The sequence below is a fragment of the Lasioglossum baleicum genome, chromosome 11 (genome assembly GCF_051020765.1).
Source record: "Lasioglossum baleicum chromosome 11, iyLasBale1, whole genome shotgun sequence".
NCBI classification, from domain to species: Eukaryota; Metazoa; Arthropoda; class Insecta; order Hymenoptera; family Halictidae; genus Lasioglossum; species Lasioglossum baleicum.
The window spans coordinates 9,419,081-9,437,814 of record NC_134939.1 but is presented as its reverse complement, the minus strand read 5'-3'; the positions used below and the strand labels follow the sequence as shown (position 1 = coordinate 9,437,814).

Below are 18,734 nucleotides of genomic sequence, written 5' to 3'. Positions count from 1 at the left end.
CGTTTTTGTTTTCCATAAAGATTCGCTACAAGGAATTCAGTTTGAGTATTTTTTTCGATAATTGTATAATCCGTTCTCCAGTTCGAAAAAATTTATGATTTAGATAACCCTGTGTGTAACGTTATTAAAGTGTACGAGAAAATATTTGCTGCGACAGCATAAAAATCCGCAGTCCAGTCGTGCATGAGTTGCTTATTTGGTAAGGTTTTGTGTGTACAAAGGTTTGTACAGCTAAAAACAATTAGGAGATATGTAACGATCTGCATACCAGACTTTTTTTTACAGTAAGATGTTACGTTTCGATGCTCGAGGACTTCACAATTGCCCATTACGCGACGATGCTATTAATTCACCCTTGCCGATCGGTTAGAAATAAAGAAGTCTGATGTAATTTCAGATAACGCGACGTTAACTCGAAAGTTATTTCTTCGCTGCAAACGCGGGTATGTACATACGTACATACAGCCATATTAAAAAGATTAGTCCGCGCCGCGCCGTGTCGCAGGGTAAGCGACGCGCGTCTTTTTCCCCCTTGTTCCAAAAATCTACAAACGGTTTTTCGGTTAATTACAGACCGTCGTCGATTTTGCAATTCATATTCCGGGCCGCGTCGGGCTTCCGCAAATTTACGATCGGTAGGTAGCGTGGATGTAAAGGATCGATTATACGTTTCCCCCGGCACGGCGCGACGCGTGATGCAGTTAAAATTATATTTCGTTTCTTGACGCGGCACCGACCGAAGTCAGACACCGTAACTTCCTTAGGGATTAACGAGTGCACATACAAACACCAACTAATTGTGGCAATCTACCGGTGCACGATCGACAGAATTGTGTAACCCTTAGTACCGTACAACGAAGAAAACCCGCGCTCCGCCCCGAAGGGAGCATTAAAATGAAAAGGGAAAAAGCCGAAGCGAAGAATGAGAGGAAAAAAGAAACAGCACTAAATCCATCGCAGTTATCGCGCATTGTTATCTGCAGCAAGTCGTGCATGTTATTTGGGGAATTAATATTTCTTGGCAGGCTACCGGGGAGATCCGCGCGCGATCAAAATTAATCTTTACAACCAATCAAACGCCTGCCGCTCGCTAAAAAGCATGCTCCGGCTTTATTATAAGATTTAAATCGGCTTGAACTACCCGTCGAGGCAGCGATCCTCTCCCTTCTCCATCCCCTTACAAATTCCCGCGGAGTTCACACCGAATGTCTTTGCATGTATGCACAACGCTAATTGCCTGCCGAAAAAATTATCTGCGTCATAAAACACTACTTAGAACAAACGTAAATTGAGCCTTCACGACTCCCTTGGAAATGTTTACGGTACACGTACACCGACCGCCTCGATGCAGTTCCAGCCGAAGGAAACACGAAATCACATGCGAGTAGAAAACGAACAGGCTTTTTTCACAACGTTGCGACACTCGATTCCGCAATATCAATACTAAATATTCATCCGTAAGCTAAATATTCACCCTGGCGCGGCCGTCACAATCAGAAAATGCGTTTTCTCAAAACTTTGTACTCGGACGCTTGTAAACATTACCGGAATATTCATCGACGCTGAAATAGACAGCCAGTGGAAAAACTGAAACATCTTACGAGCTTCCGTAACGTCGCGCGGGGAAGAACCTTGGGAGCGGTGGAGCGTGTTGGCTGGAGACATGTTAAGTGCTTCATGTAATATTTAAGCGAAATAGAAAACGGTATACAGTGTTCGAGGAATTTAAAGATACTGTTGCATTATTATCAGCATCAATCTTTTTCGTCACAAATTCTTGAACTTGCATTTTTGAGAACATTGATTTCCTTAAACAATTTAATGATTTCGGCGCCACAGGTTCGATCAAATGTTATTCACTAAGCAATTTTGCAATTTAAATTGTTCACGACGTTTCGATCGAAATGTGGACCATTTTCAAGAGAAATTTTGCGTCTGTAAAATACTGTAAGCTATAGATATTGTTCAACAAAATGTACCAATAAAACTTCGACATACTTGCTAAGTGTAAACGAATTACATATATAAATTGTGTGATGGAACTTTTGAGAAAACTAATTAACACCATGCCGGTAGACGTTAAACCGAAACCATGTGGCATTGATTTCTTTGTTCGGCCTAACTACGAAGAGCTTAAAATTTAAATTGACTACAGACTGGAGAAATTTTCATGAACATACAAAAGCAGTTTCGTGTGTCACACAATGTAAAATGCTCTTTAAATGTTCTTTATCAGCTCGGTAAGAAGGAAGTTCGATAGCGCAGGACGAGTCAATCCGAAGAAAACCATCCATCGTGAAAACCGGTCGATTCGACACGGCTTCTTCTGGTCCCTTCGAGTAATGTCCGTTCGGTTTTACGTCGAAACGTCATTTGGCATACAAATAAGCCGGCGATTATTCAAAGCCGAGCCTGGTGGAATAGAAATTGTAGCTGTGGGTAAGAAGTTTTGCGATCTCGCGACGATACTTGTAATTTTTATCGAAAATTCCATCGTAAGGACCAGTTATTTAAGAAACCTCAATACCTAGTTTTCGTCTCCGTTTTCGTCCGATTTGGCCGATGTTCGACGCATCTGTCTCTTTTTTCAAGCGTGCGAGAAAGAGACAACGTCGGACGTCGGCCGAAACGGGTCCACTGTGCGTGTACCCTTAGATTACACATATTAGACACGGTCGGCTGCAATAGCTCGAGACACTCGACGGGACGCGACGGTCCCAGAATGATTGGGGTGTCATCGGACACCACTTCGAGACCTCCTCGTGAACGAACCCATTGACAGAGGGCGATCTTATACAAGCAAATATTTTAGTTTCTCTAGTAGATTCTGCTCGAAGTCTTTCGTCACGAGTCTGACCCAATGTTATAGTACGAAGAATGAACTTTCCCCGGCCTACCCCACCTTTTAAAACTTCAGAATGAAATGGTAAGACAAAGGGTGACCGGAATGCAAGGTGGCGCGGGTGGCACGCGCGTCGGCTTTTAAAATTCTCTTAGCTGGCGCCGCGATGCGCCCGGTTTTCGAGGACGGAGCCGACCAGTGTTACGTTTTTCGTTTGACTGTGTTCCTCATCGGTCCAACAACGAGCGACGCGTTATTAAAAGCCTCCACTCAATGCCTCGAAATGTAAGCTCGTAAAGGCGAACTTTACAACCCTATATACCCGCCATAATCACCCCTGCGTTCACCGAGCGATTCCCTATGCCCCGTGTACTTCCGTCTGGGATTCTCCGCGGTATCGCCGACCACGCCACTTTTCCATTACGAACGATGATACGGAGATGCCCTCTCTCTTTCTGTCCGTCGTGTTAAGTTCATCGTCGCGGATCCGTGGAAATGCGACGGCTGTAAATCAATTAAAGAGTTTATGGCTTTTTGCGCGAAAGGCTATCGTAAACCTCGGATCAGCTGTGTAGTGTGTCCCCCATCAAAGGACCACGGAAGAAACGACAGAAGCCTCGAGGAATTATGTTATTACCAATTATTAGATGAGTCGGAATCGTCGTTGAATATTTTATTAGTGTAATTCCCATGGGCTTTAGCGGGCCACCGCGCTGTCCGCCTACCGTGAAAATGCCGCTACGTCCGTCGCAATTAGCAAGTTAACAACCGATGAAACGGTATTCTTTTCCATTTATGAACCCGATCGTGTTCGCCACTAATTGTTCACAATGTACCAGCCCCGCGCCGACCGCATCACTGATTTATATTTCAACCCTCCGTATGCTATGCCGGAGTCATTCGTGACTCCTCATCCGAAATATCGGAATAAAACTGTATTAGTGAATTATCGGTATCAGTCAGAAATGACTCTGCCAGAGGCCTCGAACTCGCAGGAGTCCGAGGATTAATGAAAGGCGAAATCAGATGATCCTCTTTGCAAAGCATTAAATTGTGTTCGATAAATGAGACCGGCAGACTATAATAAATTATTTTAACGCTCAGGCATCGAAAATCGACAATAATTTGTTTCAGCAGGGAATACACGGCTCACGAGGAAAGAGAGAAATCTGTCGTCGGTCCCTTTCGAATTTGTGGATGAACGAGTAACAATGAAAACACAACAATGAAAGGAGACAATTCAGTCGGACGGTCGTAAAAAATTTTAGCATCGTTCGTGCGACACCCCGGTGAGAGATCCTCTGGGAACTCGGCCAAATGAGGCCGGGGACAGAGGCCTGTGCGCGTCAATTCAACTTGGAGTGAGCGCAGAACTTCAGCCTCCATCGAACAGTTTACGTCCGTGAACAAACTATTTCATCCGAAAGCGAGCAAAATAACGATAACTTTTAAAAACGAGCCAGGTCATAAAAGCAAGAGACCGAGCTCCTAGGTTTCGACTTTGGTTATAAGTTCGTATTATATTAGCCGGGTTCGAATGACGCGCCGGCCAATGGGGACGCTCGTAAAACCAGGGTTAACATTCGGTCGGGTTGTCAAGTGAAAGAGTGGCTTGAATTTCGTTAGGATCACTGTGAACGACGTTATAAGTACATTCGCTTGGTTATACCGGGCGTTCCGAGGCTTTCGCTCAAATTAGAGCCACCGAACTAAACCGAATCTGCGAATGTCCCCAATCTCCCCCGAGTAGTCCGAAACTTTCGAAACTTATCACGGTATCGTGTTTACCTTCTTATGGGACCTGTCCGGGGACGACTGTTAACGGGCTTTTTCTGGCTTGATTACCAAGAAAAAGAACACTCGCTTCTTTCTGCTTCGTTTTTATCCGCGCGATCTTTCAAATGTGCCGTAACCAGTTTTCGCAGGTTAACCCGAGATTAGTTGCGTATTAATTATTTTTATGAACCGCACAAGGACCTGCCGACAAGATTTATGCTCGAGTGATGCTCGACAATGTTCAACGCACACCTACTCTTCGTAGAAATCACTTAATTTTTTTAATTTACTTGTACTTTACTGAAATATTTTAACAAAATGAATATTGAAATAAATGAACTGATTCGTTCATTATAGTGCGATTTAAATGATTATTTTGTATATGAGTAATCATATAAATATGATTTGAAAATTTAGAATCATAAACAGACATTACATAAAGATCCTCCGGTTCGTTACCGACACGTATATTAAAAATTGTGAAATCTTACACGGTTCGCACCTATTATTTCTCGGCAAAGGATCTGCGAGTGATCTTAATTGGCAACAGCATTGAAATTATCAATAAGATATATAACCCCGCTAAATTCGTAATCTTAAATCTCGAGTAATTATATGCAACGAATAGCAAACGTGGGATTCAAGAAGCTATCGGACAGTGGTTCGATTGTCTCCTTGAGAGAATGATGATCTTTCATTAACCGGGCTTCGTCAAATAAGATTTCGTATGGTAATTGCAAACGATACGACGGTTTGCAGAAGCATGCATGCATAAATGATAATCTTCTGATTAAAACTAGTGAATGCTGGCTTTTGTCACAGTTTCCACAACAAGGGAGGTCTAGCTATCTGGCAATTATAATTTCGTTTATAATGATGTCACTTAAAACTACTGTTTCAAAACCATACAGCTAAACATATTCAAACATCAAGAGCTTCAAGGATGCTACACACGAAACAAATGCAAATGACTTAATTAAAAAAATAAAAGCTGGCTACCTGCATTCATGCTTTTGATAAATGAAGAGGAAAACGAATGGTCTCATAAAAAAGTCTAGAAATATTATATTAAGAATAGCTTTACTCTCGTACGTTCTGGTTGGAAGTTAGTGTTAATGAGCAAAATCGTAAATATGAATTAAAGGAGACGAATAAATAAACGTAAGAAACAAAGACTGGTAGCCAAACATGAACAAAAATACCCCGGTATATTTAAATGGTGATTCCCGGATTCTGTACAATTAAGACATGTTAAACCACTGCGGAAAAACTAACGAGCGCAAAAATATAATTAGCAGAAACATAATGAATCCATCCGGTGCATTTCGGAAGGCGCGGCCAAGTCGAACGCATCAACTACTGGCTTAGACTAACGCGGGATTAATATTGAATCGAATTAAGTTAAAATTTGAATAAAATAGTGTTCTCATTTAGCTGAGGGGAAATCGACTACCAACCCTCGAATGAAGAATAATTTCACAAACACGTAATTATGAAAATTTTGCCTATAAGTCAATTGTTCAATGCATCAATTCATAAATGCAAATACCTGCAGAATTCTTATGCAGTGGTCGAAATTCCTATAAAGTCATCTTCTTTTTCATAGATATTTTAAAAATATCACCATTTTTGTTGATTTATCGTATCTGGTCTTGTGCCTTGTAGACACTCGGATAGAGGGACTGCGTACTCTATAGACCGCTATGTTTACTATTTACGTTTTTTTAAATTTTTTTCTGTGTGGTGCAGAACACAAGTGCGAAGTTTCTATAAAGTCACTTAGTGTTTCTCTGTATTCTGAGCAGAGAACTACGGAAAACTGCGAATACACTAAAAGTATTAGTTTTAGAACTCGCAGAAATCCCCTGTTTGTTATAATTTGATTCACGTGTATGAGAATGCCGAGAGGAAAAGTACTAACAAGTGAAGAAAAAGCATCAATCGATGCTTATAAAGATATGGGCTGCTCTAATCGCGCAATTGCTAAGAAAACTAATCGGTCATATACTGTGATTAATAATTATGTCAATTTACGTGAAAATTACGGAAAAAATCATCTTAAAGGTAGTAATAAAAAATAGTCAAAGAGACAACATTCAATATTAATGAGGTCTGCAGCTAAGGAAAGGAAAAATGCAGCACAATTTCGAGCTGAATTGGAGCTCCCAGTAACAACAAGACGTATGCAACAACTTTTAAATTCTTCTAGACAAAAATACAACGTAAACCAGGCCTTAAAGAAGTACATAAACCGGCTCGTATTGATTTCGCACGGGCACAAAACACAGTGACTTTATAGAAATTTCGGCCACTGTAGTCGAATAAAAAAACCACGAACGTTCACATTGTTAAATTTATGGTCTCTACTGTTTGTTAAAGAAGTTAATTGTATATTTCTACATTGTTCTACAGGGTTGTCGGTGTAAATAAATGTTTGATTTCGATCATAACATGTGTAAATTTGAACTGTTGATACTCTGGATAACTGTTGTATTTGGATTGTTGGGATCAGATTAGTGTTGTATAAAGCTCGAGTCTTCGAAGCTCCCAGAGCTCAGTTTTAAAGAGTTCTTCTATAGAAACTTAGTCTTTAAGACTGAGCTCTGGAGCTTCGAAGACTCGAGAGCTTTATACAACACTAGATCAGATGTATCATACCCCCACGTTGACAGAGAATGATGATGATTTTCGTATGCGGGTTGGGTTTCGTTCAAGGAAGGAGAAAACTTAGAAATCGGAGCAAGCAACAGGTAGGCAATCCTGGTTTTCACCCTGTACATACAGACACATTACATGTATATTCATCAACAAGCAGGTGCAGCCCGGGTAAACGGACGACGGGTATTATGCATATTAAACAGCCACGATTCAATGCCGCTCGCATCTCGCTAATAGGGGTCTTTAATAATTATTGGTAAGTTATATGTTATGGTCCGGGAGAACCCAATATTTATCGATGGGCACCAATCAAATCTCGAAGATGATTAAATAAATAATGGGAGGAGACACTAGCGTAACAGCACCCTACAATAACGAACGATTCTGGTCTACGTTTCGCAACCAACAAAAATCTCTCTACTCAAAATAGTGTGTGAAACATTTTCAAATTTAACCCTTTGCAGTCGGAGCTATTTTAACTGGAAAATTAAACATTTCTTACGACCTAGAATAATTCTATCGTATGTAATTGTTTTCAGTTTATGGATGGCAATACTTAAATGTGTAGTGATTGACTGGATACCAACATATTTAATAATCGAAACAATATTTTGAATAATCGTACAGCAATGCTTTTAGTACTAACAAGGGAAGGACTCCAAGTGTCCGACTTGGATTTCCATAATTTTTTGTGAGATGATGGTATATGGATCCCTAATTATGTATGCAAAATATTAGGTGTAATTACTCAATAGTTTTAAAGATATAAACAATTAAAGTTTCATACCTATGTGTCACGCAACCTGCTTACACAGCTAATGCAACTTCGAAAACTACAGCTCAAGTATGAAACTTTAATTGTTTATATTTTTAAAACCATTGTGTAACTACACCTAATATTTTGCGTACATAATTAGGAATCCATATACCATCATCTCACAAAAAATTATCAAAATCAAAGTCGGACACTTGGGTCCTTCCCTTGTAAGTGTTAGAGGAAGAGCAAAGGGAAAAATGCAATTGTCGCTTACCGAACTGGCCCTGCAGTAAATGGTTGGGTGATCCAGTGTGTGGACGCGACGATGACACTTTCCTCAAGGTTCGGATCTTGATGGCATCGCCTGAACCGGTGTGCACATTGTCGTCATTGTCGTTATTGTCGCTATTGTCCTCGAATCTTGTGGCCAGATCAGGAGCAGTATTACCATCCTCCACCAAATCCGACGCTGGATCGTCCTTCTCGGAAAAGATCAATTACGATATTATTATAATTATTTGAAATTATCGCGGCTGCGAGGCGCGCTGGAAAGAAACGCGACCCCAGCAATTTGCCCCTGCATTACATACCCGTTAACCCGGTGTTAAAAGCGCCAGGGCACAAAATAATCATAGCTCATGCGGGGTTCCTTCCAGGTGATTACGGTATCACCGATTCCGAATCAACGATTGCCCCAGCGACGACCGGGGGCCTCGATCATTCACGCGTTTCACCCCTCTTGCATCGCGCGCGCGATACATACCACGCCGCGCCGCGCCGCTCGAAAACCCCCGTTTTCATTAACACGTCCGTTATGGTTGTTTGCTCCGGTAGCCGTTCGCGTAATCACAATATTCCGAGCTATTGAGTATTAACTATTAACCGTTCGCACCCGTAGTGCCACATGCGCTTCAAGAATTCTAAAATGTACAGTTCACCCCAAAATTTTCCTGACGTTGTACAGTACATATGTATGTAGTTCGATTACTGTCGCCGCTAGATGGAAAAATTGTGTTTCCACGGTCTCGACCTTATTTTGGGTTTGAATTGTTACAACACAAGTCGCAGCTTGGTATTGCTGCTTATAATTTCACTTTAGCAAAATTGGACGGAATAAATTGTTAAGTGCATTTATGTGTGAATAATTTTGATGCGATAGTTTACTTTTAGCGAGCATGTGTTTCTTGCAATGTACGTGGCCGATTCGCACGGTTCGATTTATAGGATGCAGTTAGTCGGCGGAATATATGTAAATCCTAACGGCTTGGTCATTGTTTGTGAAGAATGACGCAAGTATTTAGATTCACGATACCTTGAACCATTATGTCCAATGCACCTTCGTGTTTCCTGCCTGTGTGTGTTTCTAGGTACGAAACTAATGTGTTAGTGCTGCAAAACAGTGATCAACACAATGAGAGTTATTATTTTGAATCAAAGAATATATTCACTGATGTCATAGAAGCACATAATGATTAACAAACAGAAACATTTAAAATCAAGCAAGTTTCACATTTATGAAAATACAATTGACTAGCTAACACTTAAGATGGTAGAAAGATTTGAAAAATTGAAGTGTTAATTAATTATTTTATCTGGTTTCTATTTCCAGCAATTAATGCAGACAATTTTTATTTTTCACAAATATCCGTAGTCAACTCATAAGACTTTATAATTATTTCTAGAAAGCATGTCGTTCCGAGATGAACGCAAGTGAAAGAGGAATCATTGTGACTCCATTTCACATCTTGATTGAAACGAAAGATAACTACAATATAGATCGGATCAATGAGAATTTGACTTCAATCGTTCGAGAGTTAACCTGCTTGGCGTGAAAGTAATTGCACGGCTGTACGTTGCGTTTGATGAGTGCCGATTCTATCTGACGTTTATCATAGTTAACGTCACTGCGCTACGAACTTAGTCGAGAACTTTAATAAATCGAGGTAAACATAAAAGACAGTCTCGTGTTTATCGTAAAAGAAAAAGCAACCGAACGAAATGTTGTAAAGGTGTCGTATAAAATAGTTTCGTCTTTTTATTATCCTTTGAAATGATTCCGAAGATTTCTAAAAATTTTTCAGTGTTTTTCTCAAATGAAAGTTTCTTATGAAATTCATTGAGCTCATTAAGTTCCCATTATGTTCATCCATATATGAGGAAATTGTATTTTTTATTATGTAATACTGTTTGCAACTTGATGCAAGGGATATTAACCTTTGACAAATTCGCTAAGCTGGCAAATAGAACGTCGGTGTTCCAAGCCACTTATCTTATCAAAGAATCATAAATCCATTGTAGGAAGTAAGCAATATGTAGCATGGGGTGTTACTTCTGCTGATTAAGGACGTAGGTATTGCGGAAATGCAAACCCTAACATGTGACTGAAACTACTACATTGTGGATTTCATGTGTTTGCAAAAAAGATACGGTATTAGCCGAAAAGAATGAAACATAAAATGTAATAAAACTTCAATTTCCCTTTTGCATCGATCCTGATCATCAAAAATAATCTGTTGCAATAAACGATAAAGTTGCATGCTCCATGTATAGTTCTAGCGAGTTCCTTCGCTGTGAATAATTTAAATTTACGCGTTGACTGTGTCCACACGAATCCTCGATTCTGTTAAATTCTCATTTTCTTCTGGGAATAGAAATAACTATAGTAGAGTTGCCTTCAAAAGAAATCAATTTCTCTGAACATGTCAGTCTATATCAAATCAAACAATTAGTTTAATGAACTGTACTAATGAAAATATAAATTTCTACGCCAGATAATCGAGTTCATATAAACAAAAATGTTTGATCTTCCGAATCAGTGTCGTCTCGCGGAAACGACGAAACATCGATACAATTACAGAAAGAGATAAAGATTGGGGACTAATGCAAGGAAAAAAGATTGTTTGCACATATAGGGCGCGCGACGATCTCGCAGCCGCGATGCGTTAACTGGGATTACGAATTACGATCAGTTTCCCAACGGAACGACAAAGGAAGGACTAACCTCACCGGCAACCTTTATCTTCTTCTTGTCTTGATCCCGAGCTCTTTTATCCTTGACCTGCTTCGCCATCACCCGTTGCCTTAACGCGACAAGATTGCACCCACGGCACGTGCAGCTCCGGTACCTGCAGTACCTCTTGTGGTCCTTCACGGGGATTTCCTTTTCGTGATATCGGCATCGCGCGCAACAAGGCGTCCGGGGTTTTTTCTCGGTTTTCGTCGAGGACGTGGATGCGTTCGTTTCCGTCCGCGTAGTAAGGACCTCGACTTTCTTTTCCATGCTGCACAGACGCTTGCTCTGCTAACCGATCTAATATCAGTCAGTTTCAGCGTATTTCTATCTTCCTTTCTCTTCTAGAAATCGTGAACGGCCCCTGACTAGGGTCCTTTCATCGTCACTGAGAACAATTCCGGGAAGATGTCCTCCGAAGGTGTCCATAGATCGTCTTTTATTCTTCCAACGTCTGCACGCGGAAGCGTAGCATGTCACGTACCTTGCTCCAACACATAGGCTAAGTCTTCAGCATCCTTCGTCCATTAAAGTCAGATTTCTATTTCTGAAACACAGTAACGTTCCTGTTAGAATAACGTTCGATCCGTTCGAGCTGGCTAAAATATTTTCTCCAAGATGACGCGACCCTAGGGCACAAATCACTTCTCGCACTCTAAATATTAGATGAACCTATAGGTATGCCGTGTCGCTTCTTATCGCGATTTATGTGTATAAACGTCTGTGCTTTGTTTAGGGACGCTTTCCTAGAAATCTCTCGCCTTTTAAGAAGTATGTAATTTGTTTAGGTTCTAAACATTGTACATACATACATACACATATGTAGAATCCCGTCAAACTGAAATGTGCATTCAAAACATTTAGAACGATACTTTCTATTCCCCAATTTCGGTACACCAAGATCCTGTCGACGAACAAGGGATAAAAACGCAAATTGATGTAGAAATCTCTTAAGTCAAACTCAAAACGTTTAATAGGTGGAAGGACAAGTGTTACTATCTTTCACTTTAAAAGTCAGCTTTAAAAGACAACACGACATGTGGGATGACATAATGCTTTTAACGCCTGCTGGATAATAATTTCATAAGTGTTCGCAATATTTCATGTAGCACAACGGCATGAAAGTGTAAAAATATTCATAAAAATCCCAATCCCATCAGAATGGGGAATCAGTATGTAGCTACAATTTGAAACGGTAGAAATATTATAATATTCAAATAGAATCGATATGTTACTTTCTATCTACTGCAATGATTAGAGTGAAAACTAAATTCCCAAGTGTCACCAGTTTTTTACGATAAATACAGAAAATTTAACATTGGAGTCTCCTGAATTATGATCAAGACATTCGATGTATGTACTTAGATACATAGATATTTTTGCAATGCGATTTTTCTTTGTCCTCGTTACAGAGCAGAAATGTGGCTAATTGTTGTTGTAAGTGAAGGGTAACCACACATTTACCCTTAAAATTAAATCGGCCAATACGCAACCGGAGCCCAACATGAAACGGAGCTTTCGTATTTAAAATATGGTACGACCTCTTAATCAATGTAATCAGGTTCAATCCACACCGCGATATCTATACGTGAAATTCATTTGTCACACTACTGGCGTAGCCGGACTGCATTATGCTTGTAGCAGAGCCATTCAATTAGTGACCTGTGGGGCCACATCCGGTTATGATCTTATCGACTGAATAGTGAAACCAGACGATAAATACCATCAACAGATATTCATGGATTGATAAAATGGATTAACCAAATGCAATTCGGGGATTATTTAAACGATTTCATCGATAACGTAGTTTACTTATTTGAAGCATCCACTTCGGTCGGAAACTTGTTGAATCGAACAAATGCACTTCGAACAGGTACTTCAGAATGATCGTTCTCGAAACCTGTATGTATTTCTGAGACGATTGCAGACATTTACGATCATATTACTTCACTAATCCATTAAAATGAAAACTGTTGAATCGTGTTTGGAGATAACTCGGAATAAACAACGCAAGTAAATCAATTCATTTAAGTGAATTTGACATGTTGGAACATAATACATATAATGTAGGAATCGAAGCGTGAACATGGTACCAAATGCATACATTGTACCAAAACGCGACAAATGCCGATCGTGACACAGGAGTAACCCGTCTCGATCGCCAGTACAACATTGTATCATAGAACAAATGCATAAAAGCACGAACGAGAAGTTAGTCTTTCGCTGACGATCGAAATTTATTTCGAGTTAAATCGCTACCTAGTCCCAACCCACAATCTTTAGGTGCTCAGAGTTACGATCCTTGCGCGGTACCATTCCCAAAAGACTGCGCGAATCCGTCGAAACTGACGACTCGATCAACCGATTCGCGTTTCCACCATCGACCCTTCCGGTCGCAGCCTTTTCATTTCGATAGAAATGAGGCGTAATGCGTTCGCCGGCATCAAAGGCGCCGCGTGATGTTTTAGCCGGCGGGAGAGACAGCGACCTTTCTCACGGTCGACCAGCATCCGCGAAGAGAATGTATCTTTTCGCTGACGACAATGTATCTCTTGTGCGATACTGTGTATTCATGAAACAAAACCCTTCCTCGTATCGTTATCTTGCGGCTCGGAGACATCATGGAGTACCATGGATTGCTGAAGAGCAACGTCATCTAATTGCACGCAAAACCGGTGAAACGCGCTCTTCTTATCGACTCCGCCTTCTCCCCTCCCCTACTCTTTTCTCCCCATACTACCGTCCCCTCACTGTTCTACCTCCTTACACCAACCTATCTTATTCTTTCTATAAAAAAACTCGGTGATACAATAATAATACGGGGGTAATTTCAGCTCGGCGTATAGCTCCTACTGTGATGAGATACTTTTGCGTAAGGCAACGTAAGACAAGATCTAAACAGGTCAAATGTTCGCAGCTGGATCGTTGTTATTTTTCTGAAAGACTTTAGGCTCATAAATTTGATAAGTACTCTGATCAATCTGAAATATGTATGAACTTTACTCTCGTGTATATTTGTAGAATGTGCCAGGCTTTTAAATAAAAGATTTCAAAAGACCAGTTTTTAAAAAAAAATCATTATGGGACTAGGGGCACTTGAGATACAAGAGAAAGGTTTTCCCATTGTCTCCATTTTCTGCCGTTTCTTACAGTTCCCTTTCTGCAATATATCAAACCGTGTCGAGCAATTTCGAGCGAAACGTGAGTCGAAGACCTTGCCGGTCAGCGATTCATCTTTTTTTTCGGCGGCGAATCTTCACCGTGAAGATCAAACTCTTTATTGGAGATCGTGTTCGCCGACAAGAAATAACGTTGCACGATCGTCGATGATCGGTTCGGCGAGTTCTCGTATTTCGACGACACAGCCGCGGTCAATCGCGGTTTTCCTTTTGTTGCACGCTTTCATCGCCGTTGAATCGGAGGTTTAGGCGACGAGAACCAACACGACCGATGCGATGGCCAACGGACGCCATGACGGTTCTTTTAGCGAGCGCACCCGATTTTTCGCGGTTTTTTTTCGATCTGCTTCTACAAATTCACCGAGCAACGTTCGGATCAATATACCTCATCGAAGTTATTTGTTAGTTCTTTGCGAATGTAATTGAAGTGAGTACGGCGTACTTGAGGGTAGTGACCATTATCAGCATACTGTAGATCTTTTTTAGTATTTGTGATAAAAATTGGGTGGTACAAATAACACAATTGACACTAAACCTACCGAGTCTTAAAAGCAACTGATACATGTTCCCTTATAAAAATGACAAGATTGATTTTATTTAAAGATATCTATACAATCATTTCTTACGAAATCATTTTTATTATTATCATAATTGTAAAATAAAATCCAAAATTCGTTTGGAGTAAAGGAATTAGCTGTAGAAGACCTAACAATTTATCGTAAATATGTATCTTGGAATATAAAGTCGAGCGGCGGTAATATGTACGTATGTATAAGGAAAAGTTGCCAATAAATATTTAAAAAAAAAACATTCGAATTGCCAAGTTTCAAATAGTTAAACTTGATCATTTCCGAGATTTCGGGTACATAATATTGAAAATTTTTCAGTCTCTGGTATTTTTGGCAAAATCCGCAATATCTCCCGTCTAAATTATACCCACTTCTGGTCGCAGCAAGCACGCCGAAAAGGAGTTGCGCGTTAGAGGATAACTATACTTATCGACGTGCCCGTTACCGATTACCGAGCACGATAAGCCACGCTTCCCCATTGGTCCCGCGATATTGCTACAATGTAAAAAGTAGTTACGACGTTGCAGAGTTAATGCGATTCATTTTCATAGCGCTCGCCGTATTCTACGATCGCGGGTAAGCAATAAAAAAAGAAACATGGCGCTATATGTAGTACGCTAGAGGTGATACCCCGCGTGACTGTAATCAGGATCGTTTTCGCGGTACAACATTCGAATGGCGGGGCGGAGACAAAGATGTCGAAACCTAATCGCGTGTGCGTGATGTGTATGAAACTGCACAAGCATTTTCTTGCGTGGACAGGCTCTGCATATTCATGTGCAATCGTAAAAAACGGTACCCGAGTAAACGCTTCTATTACAGTCACAGAACAAAATGACCAACGATGCAAATCGAACGAGCGAGATAATCGATTGTTCGTTCGAGACGTACACATTGATTATTAGAGGGTGGTTTAGTTGTAATTAGTAGACAGCGGACTTTGTGCATTTATGACAAAAAGCATTTAAAAAATGTAAAAATATAGAGACGTTATTTTCGAACAAGTAAAATTATTTACATAACAAGTAAATCTTTGTTTGGCTTCGTTTCCGCGCGAATGATGGTTAAACATTTTATTTTGCATAAGGATCCACTGTCTAGTAATGAGCCACGAGGATAACGAAGAGTCTACGAAAACCGGGAGTAAAAAGGTGCAGTTTTTACCTGGAGTACAATGTTCGTTCTTATCAGGGCCGTTGTGCTTAGCGGAGAGTTCATTCCAGCGATCAGTGAACCCACGGTGTAACCGTTAATCACAGTGTGTATCGTGCCACAATTTTCGCGTTCGGAACACACTGTACTCATTACAACACTACGTCGAAGTTTTCCATGTTCATAACAGAGAGAGAGAGAGCGAGAGATCGCGCAGTTTCTTCGTGGTATACTCGCGTTATGCGCGCGTCTTATTACCGGATGAGGCACACTGTATACATACGCGACAGGCCTCGAACCTCGTGTCTTATTTGCGCGCGAGAGCAGCAACACGCGCGCGCACAAACGATTCAACGAATTTGCATCCCCCGCTGCCCTTTTTCCTCACGTGCACACATCGCGATTAACACACTCGAAAACGTAACGGTTACTGTTCCGCCAGAGGTATCACTTAGCCGGCGTTAATTGTCCGGTGAGTTCTCCGCGTTTATCGTCAAACGCGTTTATATTTCCACGTAGTCCGAACGAGAGAGGGAGAGGTGGATAGGAGACGCACGCATGCAGTTCCCGTAGAAAAACGAGAAACCGAATGGCTTTGGTCACGGTGCAGCACCGTGGGGCTTTGGTCGCACGGCGCGCACTTTCCGCACACGCGCACTTCAATTGTCTCTTCTCCCCGTGCTCAACTGTTCGCGGCGAGTCCGCGTGTCAACCCCCTCCTGCTCTTCGATTTCCACCTCTTACACCGCGACGTCACGATGCTGCTCCTATCCATCGGAATACGTCAGCGCACGTTGAATCCACTGTTGCATCTGGTACTTCCGTCGGTTCACCCGTCGGTTTACGCTAGATCGCGCGAATTGCCGAGGAAACTCGTCGGGTGGTCTGCTCGTATTCGAGAAAGATCGTTCTCGTCCCGCGAAAAACGGAAACGTTCGACGAGATCCGCAGACAAACACTACGTTATCGTGTGCACGTATATGTACGTGAGACGAATAGTGTGCGATAGAGCTGCCAACACAGCCCCGTCGGCCTGTGTGTGGTGGAACCTTGACGGTGAAATATGGAAAAGCGCGACAACCGACTGCACGTTCGATGCGCGCTTGCATGCGGTCCGTAACTCACTAAGAGTGCTGGTAGCGTGGTAGCGGCGGCGGTGTGGTCAGATCAAGACTTGTCTCCCACTCTACCTTACTCCTTCTACAACGCCATTCCCCGGCGCACGCAGTGTCGCCAGATCAGGGGAATTCACTCGAATTCAGGGGAAAAAGTTACCCTCTCTCTGCCATTACCGGTGTAGTCACGTGACATTCTGACATATGCAGGACAGAGACAAAACGCGTCACGTGGCCGGACCGTGGAGGAATAGTGTCGTAGAAGGAGAAGGCTAGAGTGGGAAACAAATGTGGCAATTCTGGTATGCGAATCTTGAAAAGCGAGCCAAAATTCTCTCGAAACTTCGTCGAAACTTGCTGAAATTCGGGAGTTTAGGATTTCTGAAATCGCTGATTGGAATCTGACACCAATCATTCAAGATGGCGCACAGTATCACGAGTACATTTATAACTTCAAATTATAATTATATTATAATATCATTATATTATAATAGTACAAAATAACTTCTAAACTAATCCGTTTTCGACGTAAGACCCCTAATACTTTTTTTTAAAGAGAATACGAAGATGCTGCGATTGATATACATAGAAAAAAATACAGTTTCATTAAAAATTCAGGTTGCCTTAATTTTCTATTAGATAAAACGTTTCTTGATAATTTTTCCAATTGCAATTTGTTATCGCATGATTACCGACTAACTTTAGTTTGAACAATTGTTTTATCGATGTATCAGAATTGCGTAAAAAAATCATATAGCTTTTGGAAACGACGATTAAAAAATGAACACGTATTTGAACTGTTTTTAAATATATTTTATAAATCAATTATACATATATTATGTAATGTTTACGTTTGATAACTTCTGGTTTTCTGAAGGGAATGTAATAAACATTAAAAGTCATGAAGGTACTTTGTCGTACTTTATTTGAAACTCAATTCAAAGCTGATTCCTTTATTTTTATAGTTGCGCTATCCAAGAGTTACACGGTGGAGATGATCCTACGATCATTTCATTGCCCGGTGGTTTGTTTCTGCCTCTCTTCTATGACTAGCTCATAATTATCCCCCTTTTTCCACACGGGTAAGATTGAAGTGAGATCCCTCGAGTGTTGGCTTACCCCATCAAATTGTGGGCATAACAATGCGATTTTAAAGAGGCAGACATAGTGTGGTCGTAGAAGTTGTGTACTGTAATAAGAAAACAATGATCTTTGGCACATGGATTCCCTTCCTTAAAAGATTAATATTTTATCTTGTTGCAATTGAAATGTCAAAAACAGTTATAAATATTATAATTATTTAATATTATTATTTTTTATTTATAATTATTTAATATTATAATTTAAAGCAGTGGACAGGTTAAAGGATTTAAGGTTAAAAATTTAATATAAATTTTAAAAACATCATGACATCGTGACTATAATTACGTCAATATGTTAGGTTGTAACTAAAGAAATGCAGGATATAAACCTATGTTTTTAAAGTATTACAACTCACATAAAAAACAATTTTATCAAAATTGTTTTAATAAAAACAATAATATGAAAACTAATTTTGTAGAAAATATAATATTGTTTAATAATAGTAACATTAAATTATTATGAGAATTGATTTCACTATTATTGAGGAGAATAGTATTAAAATTAATTTTACAGAGAATTTAATATTATTTAAA

The 18,734-nt window shown here is 40.4% G+C and overlaps 1 protein-coding gene across 3 annotated transcripts in view; it reads right to left on the bottom strand.

Moving 5' to 3' along the window:
* Dsx (transcription factor doublesex) overlaps positions 1 to 17,091 on the bottom strand; it is a 104,431-nt gene extending 87,340 nt beyond the window's left edge. For all 3 annotated transcript variants that reach the window (XM_076433705.1, XM_076433706.1, XM_076433707.1), the window contains exons 1-3: positions 15,956 to 17,091; positions 11,035 to 11,590; positions 8,308 to 8,512 (exon numbers count right to left, since the gene is read on the bottom strand). In XM_076433705.1, coding sequence (XP_076289820.1) covers positions 8,308 to 8,512; positions 11,035 to 11,313 — 484 coding nt within the window. In that variant the 5' untranslated portion in view covers positions 11,314 to 11,590; positions 15,956 to 17,091. The remainder of the gene's footprint in view (positions 1 to 8,307; positions 8,513 to 11,034; positions 11,591 to 15,955) is intronic.
* Between the last annotated feature and the right edge of the window lie 1,643 nt (positions 17,092 to 18,734).